We start from the raw sequence: 10,749 nt of genomic DNA, 5'->3' as shown, positions 1-10,749 counted from the left end.
CTCGCCGCGGGCCAAGAAATATACAAAATAATTTTCTGTTTTTATTTTTGGGTTATTTACCATAAATAATTCTCATTTATTTTATTATTAATTAAAATATTAAAACAAATTATTTATTTTCCTATAAAAATATATATATTGTATTTATAATTTTACTGTTTTTTAACTCAAATAATTCTCATTCTTTCATACTATATATTTTAGGTTATTTAAATAATTTTATTTAGTACATAGTTATACAAAAAATAGATTCTTTATAGAAAAAAATAAAAGTATTAAAATTTAATAAAAGATATTTATTTTAAAAAATAAATAATATTTTAATGAATAAATTAATTAATTTAATTGATGAATAGATAAGTGGGAGTATAATAAAATATAATTCAAATACTTATTATCTCATAAAGCCTACTTTAATGTAAAAGTGGTTGATTTGAATTATTTATATAAAATATTTAATATTTTAATTTATAATATAAATAATAAGAACCCTTTAAATAAAATTATTAAAATTCAAAAAAAATAATAATAATAAGATTATAACAACAATATTTGATGGAATTATTTAGATTCCATCTAAATTAATCCAGATTAAATAATATTGGTAATAATTTATTTTTTAGAAATTTGAACTGAAATAGGTTATCAAATTAAATATGTCTTAACTCTTGGAAACCCTTTAAATTAAATGATTAAAATTCAAAAATAATAATAATAGGATTATAAGAAATAATATTTTATGGAATTATTTAGATACAATCTAAAATAATCTTGGTAAAAAATTATTTGTTTAGAAATTTGAATTGAAATAGGTTATGAATTTAATTTTGTCTTAACTCTTGAAACCATATTACATGTTCTAATTTGACATATATTTTTTTATCTTATATACAATCATTAACTACTTCACATGATGAAATTGTAATGTAGGAAATATAACAAACCCCCTAGCATATATTAATATATATATATATATATATATATATATATATATATATTTTTACAACTCTTAAGTTTGGATTGATTTAGGGTTATTTGAATAATTAAATCATTATCTTCAAAATAACCTTATTTGAAGTAGGTTATAGTGAATTATTAATATTTTATTTTAATGTTACAAATAATTTAATTATGAAGAAATGTTAATTAAAATAAATCTTAAAGACTTTAGAATCAAAACACATTTACATGTAATTACTTTTTCCAAAATTAGTCAAAAGATCATTTTTTAATTAACTAACTACTTGATATGTGATTTCAAGAATATAAGTGTAATTAAAGTCAACATAAAATTAATGCTAAGGATTTACAAAATCGGTTGACTACATATAGTGTTATTTTGATGTTTAAATACTTATGATATGTTTGTTAATGGTTTTTTCAAGGTTAAAAGTTATCTAAATTTTTCAAAAGAGTTAGGTATTTAGATTAAAAAATAATTCAATTTATCACTTTTTTAGTTTCATTAAAAAAAATAGAAACAAATTATAAAAAAAATATTTATTTAAGTTATTATTTTTAATTTTTTTATAAAAATTATTTAAATATATATTGACACTATCTAGTTGAATCTGAAAAGCTAATATTAAAAGTTATTTAACTCTAACAAAATATATATAATAAAAAATATATATAGCACTTAAAAAGGTTTAGAAGAAGGTATATTATTTTTTAAAAGAGTTAATATGAGTTAACTTTTGAATTTTAGAAAAATGAGTGGAAATTTTGAGGTTATATATTTGCAAATATAGTGTTTAGAGTTGGGTTAAGGTTTGATACGAGAAATAAATAAATAATTTTTAGATAAATTTGTGATTAGATGAAATATATTTATCTGTAAAAAAATTTGTTAAAATATATGTGTGTTTTTTAATTAATTTGTTAATACAATTATTTTTTATTAGAAAAAAATGAGAGGGAATAATATGTTTGAAAAAATAAAATAATTTTTAAATTTTTTTTTTCTTACACTTTTTCTTTTTTCCAACATTACGATTCTCTTCCAAAAAATTTTCAATGACTTCAAATCTTGTACACCTAATTTTATTAAGAACTCATTTGATATGAAATTTTTGGAATTTTTAGAATTTTGTTTAATTTTTAAAATCCTCACCTATAGCATTAATGTAATTCTAACTATTAAATAATTAATTTAATTAACTAAAATGCTTTTAATTTATGCTTATTAAATTTAAATTTTAAATATAAAATATGATATTTTAATAATTACATTAAACTAAAACCTAAATAACCTATTTAGTTATCAAACAAAATATTTTAAATAAAACTCAAAAAACTAATATCAAACAAGTTCTAATCAATGTGTACATTTCATTTAACATATTTACATGTATGTTAATTTTTGTTTATGTTGTCAATGTAACTATTATTAAGATTGATGTCACATATTTTCTCTAAAAATATATATTAGATAGATATATAAAATTTTGACGAAAAATATTAGACTAAATTAATTATAAAAGTATTTTTTCCTTAATATTTGAAATAAAAAATTAAATTAATTATATTAAATTTAATGAAACTCAAAAAATAAGTCAAATTAAAATTAATGTATTTTAATTAAAATTAATTTTTTTTATTCTTTTAAGACAATAACTTAATCAATTACAAATATATAAATAAAATATTTTGAAAGAGATGCATTCCATTCCAATAGTTCAAGAGTCAAAATGGTTGATCCCGAATTCATATTAGCTTTTTACATATAAAATAATAATAAATTTTATTTGATATATATATAAAAGTTGGGCTGGCCCAACAGCCCACCACCCTTAATTAATAAACGTTTCCAATTGACTTTGATTGAATCCAAAAATTGGGTGGGCTACCCATTTCTAAATAAGACCTTCAATTTAAAATAACAACGGCAACAATATAATGGCACAATATTTACAAAACAAAGTGTAATAGATGTTAAAAATGATAATAAATCTATCAATCTAAATATTAATATATATAGAAACTCATTTTTTCACCTCAATTTTATAGTTTATATTTTTAATAAATCTGAGCTTATAAAATATTTCGAATTCATTTACGAATTAATTTCAAGATTTATTTTAAAGACGATTATTTTTAGAATAATTGAGTTTTTGAAAATAATTGATTTGAGATTCTTAATAAAGAGTTAATGTAGTAATTTGTCTATGTTACCACATTTAGAATATTCAATGTTTTATTTAATTAATTACTTGGATATTTATAAAATTAAAATATATATTAACGTTTTAATAAAAGATTTTTTTTAAGAAAATTGTTAAGTATATATTTTTTTTAATTAGATTAGTTGTTTTAAAATTTTAAATTAGTTGTCGATTAGATTAGTTGTTAGATTATGTTTTATAATTTTATTTTTATTATTTAGTTATCATATTTTTTTTTATTAATTAGAATTTTACTTAAAAATAGGAATAATTAAAAATAATTTTTTTTAAAAAAAAATATTTTTTTTTGTAGGATTAAGGGATGTGTAAAGGGATAATGATGCAAAAATAAAAGATAACGATGAGCACGCTAGGTGAAAGAAGAAAAAAGAGGTTGGTAAAAAAGGAGAGGAAGTTGCAAGATAGAAGAATTCAACCGTGCTTAAAGAAAAGTTGTAATTTTTTTTTATTAAAAATTAAAATAATCAAGTATATTGCTTAAATCCTATTGGATAAAAATTTGGGGACATTTCAAGTGGAGATTGCTACATTATTTTAAACATTTATAAATGTTTTAAATTATTTTCTTTTTTTTAATGTCAAGTGTTAAATGGGGCTTAGAGAAAATACATACTTTTTTCATTCTCCAACGCCTTTAGGCTGCCAAACTTTCTTCATAAGCGAAAACTTAAGCAAACACCAACCATTCTTGGGTTGTGTCATAAGTTTTTTCTTAGGAGATTTCTGTTTTGGTTCCAAAAGCAAAGGAACAGCTCCATTATAAACCCCTTTGCACACACTTTATAATTTGAATTTAAATTTTATTTTTTATGTTTGCACTCAAATCCCATGCATGATTCCTTTTAAGTTTGTTGTTTTGATAGGTGTGTAAAACTTTCTTTTTGTATGTATATATGTAACTTAGTAAAATACAAAAAAATAAAATAATAAAACATAACTAAAATAAAAATGGAAAGTTCAATATAAATAAAAGGTCCTTGACCAAAAAGAGAAGAATTTTTTTTTATAAAATCAAAATTGGCCCTTGAATTGGCCATTTAAAAAGACTCTAAAGCATATAAAAAAATGATTTTGTTTGGTTTATCTTTTTTATTTTATTTTATAGTTGTTATGATTAGGTTTATATATGTATATAATGTAAATTATGATAGGATCAGTGTAATCAATAGAGACGGGGTCTAACTATTGATAACAACTTATACACTTCAGTTCGATTTTAACTCTGTTAGAAGTTAAAATCTGTTTATATTCTTCGCAAATCCTTCAAACTCTTGAAACAGATTCAAGTGCGAAAATGTTCGTCGGATTTGAAGCTTTGAACCAATGAAAAATGAATGGCAGAAAGTAAAGAACACAGCGAGTTGTTTATGGATGTTCGGAGCAAACTCTCTTACGTCACCCCTTCTTTCAACAACCAAAAAAATATCACTAGATACTTTGAGACGAATACAACTCACTAATCTAGCTAACTCTCTGTTGAACAAAACAATCTTTGTTCAACTTACAACACACTGTTAATGACTATCAAATAGTCTAGTAACTTATCTCTCAACTTCACGTAGTGATTTACAAAATACACTTGAGAATAAATATTTAGAGAGAGAGAGTAAGTTGATCCAAGAAATCAAACTTGTAGAAATCTGGTGATTCAATTATTAGAAAGAGAGAGCTTCAGCTTCTGTCTTATATTTTCAGCCAGCAATTTGTCCGTTGTCTTTAGGCAGCAATTTATTCTTGAAAAGCTTCAACGGTTAAATCCTCCTTTTGGACACATGTCATCTTTTCGTTGGATGTACTATTCATGAGGTACTGGGTAGACGCCCCATCTAATCACGCATTAGACACTCCATCTAACCACGTGTGTTGACTTTGAAACGTCTGCTCGCGTGGTGAGATTTGATCCCAGGTCACCCGCACGACAAGCATGTGCACTTACCACTACACCACTTAAGATGTTGATATCTAAATATATATTTATATATTTGATATGACTAACAATTATTGAAGTTAGTTTTATCCATTTATTATAAAAAACCATTTCATCAATCATTAAAATCAAGTATGTTAAATTATTTTAAATCAATTAAAAACTTAACCCAACAATTTCTCCGTTTTTGATTATTTAAGCTAAATTATCAAAACCAGTTGTGTTCATAATTTAAACATAATTCCACAACTTCTCAAATCTTAACCCGACAATTTCTCCCTTTTTAATTATTTAAACTAAATTATCAAAGCTAGTTTAAACGTTAAAAGTCTTAACCCAACAATTTCTCCCTTTTGATTATTTAAGATAAATTATCAAAATTAGGCGAGTTCATGATTTAAACATAATCTAGGCATTATCGTAATCCAACAATCTTAAAAATATTTCTAAGGTAAGAAAACTTAGACTCGAGAAGTGACTTTGAGAAAATGTCAGTCACTTTAAGCTATTGATTGTCATATGCTATGTCCGAGCAGCCGACTGTCCAAATGCCATTTGACTATTCCAAGCTGCTTTCCTGTTTTACCTACATTCAAAGACAATAACGAATCTGGTACCCATTTTTCTTTGGGTCTATGGATTATTAGTCCCTTGGGAATACATACTTTGATTATTTTTATAGATTTCCCATGTTGCGTTGTGATCGATGCGTATGATTTAGACTTAGCGGATGCCTTCCTACTAGCAGCTGAACTGTTAACTTTAGATGATGGTTTTTGTCTAAAACTCATTGACTTTCTGTTAGGTTTTAATATGCCAGACTTGCTGACTGCTTCTATCTTAAGTTTTAATCAGCTAATAGTTGGCGGAACATAAGTAATCTCATCCTTTAAGGTTAGCTCATCACAACTTGGATCAGTTCCTTTCTTAGTTAAACTCCCTTTGACAAAGCTTATAGCCTTAAGCTTATCTATTGTTGAGTTTATCTTTTTACAAGACTGGTCTGGGTCATTGCTATCAAATCCTAAACCGGATTTGAATCCAGCAGGTTTCAACAAACTAATCTGATATTTGACAACTTCTCCAAACCTTGTCCATGAACTAATAATCACTAGTAAAAATAATATAATTACCGAGGATAATAACCGAGAGCCATCAAAAGCTTTCAGAAATAAAATAATCGCCGAGGGCTTAACATGGTTCTCGCTAAATTTTATATAAATCACCGAGGACTTTAGAAAGTTCTCGCTGTTAAAAGGTATTTCTGAGGACTTTTAATTTCCGCTGTCGCTGATAAGAATATTGCCGAGGGACCCGTAAGGCCCTCGTAAAAAAATCTAATTTAGCCCTAAATCGTCACTTTCTTCTTTCTTCCTTCTTTCTTGTTTCTTGTTTCTTCTTTCCGGCGAATCTCAGACTGTTAGATTTTGTGTAAAGAGAAGACATGTGCTAATATCAGTTCGAACTCCAGCCAGCCGAAGAAATCGATGGACCCGTAATGTTTCGCAGAAGAAATCGATACCTCGAGATTTAACTATCAGTTCGAACTCCAGCCAGCCGACCTCCCAAATTCCAATTCGTACCAGATGATTCTGGCTGTGCTTCCATCTTCAAAACCGATTTCTCATCAATGTAAGTTCCTGATTTTGTTGAAATATTGAGATTTATTAAAGAACAGTTCCTTCGCCTAATTTTGTTGCCGTCCCGATTCCGCGAACCGCCTAATTCCTTTGCCGTCCAAAATCGAACAGACTAGTTATTGCTGCCTCTTTCCGTCCAGAAATTAAGTAGAAATTAAGCAACTCCATAAAGAGGCGAGTTCATTTTCGTAGTAAGTTTCTTCTTATGATTTGATTTCTCTTCTATGATTGTTGCCTGAGAGAAATTTCACGATTTTTAACCGTATTGCTTGTAATCCACGTTATACAAAGTAGATTTATTACTTGTCCTGGATTCACAAGATACTGATTCAATTTAACTCTGTGATTTGGATCTAATTATGGTATTAGGTGCCCCTTGGATGGATGGTTGAGAATTTCCTGATTGTTTTTTATTGAATTCATTTGAAGATGCAACATCCTGAGCCTCTGGTTTCAAATACTCTCATGTCTTGTTGGTTTTGAATTTTAGCTTGTGAAAAGTGAAAATTTATGTTTTCATTGGAAACCTAGCTATCTTTAGACACTGATTTTTTATAATACATACCTTCTATATAGTTGAAATGAGCCTTGCTACTCACAGCTTTGGCCTTTTTGTTGAAAATATGTATGATTGTGTTGGTTATTCTCTTATTCATTTTGCAGCAGCATTTCTCATCATATAACCATTGGTCATTTTGTTTCTGTATTTGATTGAATGACCTTTTCTTGTTGCTTTATTTTGTGAATGCTTTTGGTTTAAAATATGCCCTAAATCATGCAGTAAAACTCTGACAAAACTACAAAATATAAGGCATCAGTCAACATAAATAGTGTAATGTGGTTGTTCATCACCTCCCTCCTTATCTCATTCGTTAAACACTGAATGTAAAATGATTTTCTTTTGCTTTGGTCTTTGTTTGACATCAGGCCTTCTACATTTGCACAAGCTGCCAAGCTCCGAAGAATAGCAGTAGCCAAGGAGAAAGACCTTACAAAAAGTATGTGAATTTAAATTGACTACATGAATTCCCTTCCTGTTAAATTTTCTTTGAGTTTAGTCTTTGTGTTTCCACTTGGTTTTACTGAAAATCACTGTAGGATCTTAGTTTCACAGTTCTTGAACATCTATCATTCAATGACCATAAAATGTAATTTATGTGTGTGCCACTGAGATAAACATAGGAAGAAAAATGCGTGAGGGTTAATTGATATTGTATTTGATATGATGAATAATTCCTTCACCATAAGCTTGCAATTTCTTCTGTAGAAAAATGTTGATAAAATGTCTCTTTGCAATTAGAATATTCATTTTGTTTACATGTTGATTGAACGCCGACAAAAATAATAAATTTATTTTTGTTCCCATGTGTGGAAACATCTATATACCTAACAAGTGTTTCCTAATAGGGTCTAATAGTATATTTTCATAGTCTAACATTCAAATGATTTGTAGTTCAGGAATATATGTTTGTTGTTGTAATTTGTTAGCTGTGTAATTTGATAGTGTTTATTTACATCTTAAAGGTTAGAAAAACTTTGGTAGTTATTGTAATTTGGTAGTGTCATTTGAGTTTGCACTAACTTTGTATTGTTAGACATTGAGTTTGGACTTGAAAAACTAAGTTTCTGCCTTATTGAAAACACTTTGATTGAAAAACTTGGGATAATTAGACTATATAATTATTCCATACCAATTGGGTATGTTTTTCTTGTAACACGATATTGACATTATTGATATGTTAAATGATGTTTATTATAATCACCATAGATACCTTATTTAGTTAAATTGTGTTACTAAATTATTATCACTAAGTTTAAAATATCTTAACTTAACATTTCAAATGATTGAGATTAATTAATTTCTAATACTCTTTTCAATATAACTCTAGTTTGGTGTTAAGAAATCTAATCGACGTTTGAAAATGGAAATTCCGGACAAAAGTTGGATGCTACTACGTCGAGATCATCCACAATATATGAAAAGCGTTGAACAATTCATAAACTTTGCTCAATACTCTACTGGAAGAGAAAATATTGATTGTCCTTGCGTTAAATGTGCAAATCGAAATTATGAGAGTGTTAATATTGTGAAGACACATCTAATTATACACTGTATAAGAATGGACTACGAATTTTGGTGCTTTCACGGTGAAAGAAGCTCCACAAATGATATTGTTGATGATGGCGTTGATGATGTTGATGACGAATCAAATAACGAAGACGATGTTAACGAGAATATCATAGAAGAAGATAATGCAGTTGATGATATTGATAATGATGTTGATGACCACTATATGGAAGATATTCTCAATGATCTGTATCCCAACATTCAACACTCTAGTTCTGAAGATTTGGTTAACGATGATAAAACATTCTACAAATTGTTGGATGATTCAAAGCAGCATTTGTATGAAGGTTCTCGAATTTCAAAGGCTTCCACATTATTGAAGTTGCTTCATATTAAGAATGTTGGTCAATGGACAAATACATCATTCGACCTATTGCTAAATTTGCTCAAAGATGAGATTTTACCAGTAAATTCTCATTTACCCAATTCGTATTATGAGTGTAAAAAATTTATTACAAATATCGGTCTTACATATGAAAAGATCGATGTCTGTAATAATAATTGTATGCTTTACCGTAAGCAGGATAATGATTTGCAACGTTGTAAGGTGTGTGGCACCTCGAGATGGAAGATTGATAAGTCAAGTGGTGTAGTTCGGAAAAAACAGAATGAAAAACACATCCCAGCTAAGGTGCTACGTTATTTTCCATTGACATCAAGGCTGCAAATGTTATATATGTCTTCAAAAACGGTTCCACTAATGAGATGGCACAAAGATAGTCGAGTAGACGACGAATTCTTGAGGCACCCCGCAGATTCTATAACATGGAAGTCGTTTGATGAACACTACATCGATTTCTCTTCAAAGCCCCGAAACGTAAGACTTTGTTTGGCTAGTGATGGGTTTCAGCCATTTATTAATGGAAAACAATCGTACAACATTTGGCCGGTTGTTCTAATACCTTACAATGTACCACCGACGATATGCATGGACTCAAATAATTTCATGTTATCCATGTTGATTCCCGGTCCTAAGAGTCCTGGTGATGCGATTGATATTTTTCTACAACCGTTAATTGAGGAATTGCAGGCCTTGTGGCATACAGGTGTTCGAACTTTTGATGCATCAACTTCAGAGTATTTTAACATGCATGCTGCACTGTTATGGACTATTAACGATTTCCCTGCATATGCAAATCTATCCGGTTGGAGTACTAAGGGAAAATTTGCGTGTCCGTGTTGTAATATTGGCACCGCTTCAATGAGATTGACCAATTATCAGAAAGAGTGTTATATGTGTCATAGGCGTTTCCTCCCCCTAACCACAGATTCCGGAAAGAACGTGAAACCTTTGACGGTAATATAGAATATCGAACGACCCCTTCACTATTATCAAGTACGGAATGCTACATGCAAGCTTAAAGTTTAAAAGACGTTGTTTTAAGTTCAAAAAAATCGAAAATCCGTCATGATGTGCGAGGAGATAATTGGAACAAATTATCTATATTTTTTACTCTACCATATTGGAAAAGTCTATTGTTGAGACATAATCTAGATATCATGCATATTGAGAAAAATATTTGCGATAGCATTGTCGGAACAATGATGGATGTGAAAGAGAAGACGAAAGATGGACTGAAGGCTCAGAAAGATTTACAATTGATGGGCATAAAACACTCGTTACATCCCGTTGAGGTCAATGGAGTTCTCCAATGTCCCGCTGCCCCATACGCATTTTCTCTTAATCAAAAGAAAAAATTCTGTGAATTTTTTAAGAAATTGAAGATGCTGGAAGGATTCTGTTCTAACATTGGGGGATGTGTTGACTTGGATGAGAAGAAGATTCGGGGTTTAAAGAGTCACGATTGTCATATCATATTAGAATATCTTCTTCCTCTAGCAACACGTGGCTTACTTCCGGAAGATGTC

The 10,749-nt window shown here is 28.3% G+C and overlaps 1 protein-coding gene across 1 annotated transcript; it reads left to right on the top strand.

Annotated features, from left to right (window-relative positions):
• The first annotated feature begins 7,477 nt into the window (after window positions 1–7,477).
• On the top strand, window positions 7,478–10,186 carry LOC124946317. The gene is made up of 2 exons (XM_047486878.1): window positions 7,478–7,750; window positions 8,642–10,186. Exon 2 carries the CDS (start codon window positions 8,675–8,677, stop codon window positions 10,184–10,186), a length of 1,512 nt encoding a protein of 503 aa, XP_047342834.1. The 5' UTR covers window positions 7,478–7,750; window positions 8,642–8,674.
• The last annotated feature ends 563 nt before the right edge of the window (window positions 10,187–10,749 follow it).

Source organism: Impatiens glandulifera, chromosome 7 (assembly GCF_907164915.1).
Source record: "Impatiens glandulifera chromosome 7, dImpGla2.1, whole genome shotgun sequence".
Taxonomy (NCBI): Eukaryota; Viridiplantae; Streptophyta; class Magnoliopsida; order Ericales; family Balsaminaceae; genus Impatiens; species Impatiens glandulifera.
This window is presented reverse-complemented; position numbering and strand designations above follow the sequence as displayed.

Excerpts from the sequence above, each read along its gene's own strand:
- LOC124946317 (XM_047486878.1), top strand. The coding sequence starts at position 8,675 with ATGGAAATTCCGGACAAAAGTTGGATGCTACTACGTCGAGATCATCCA.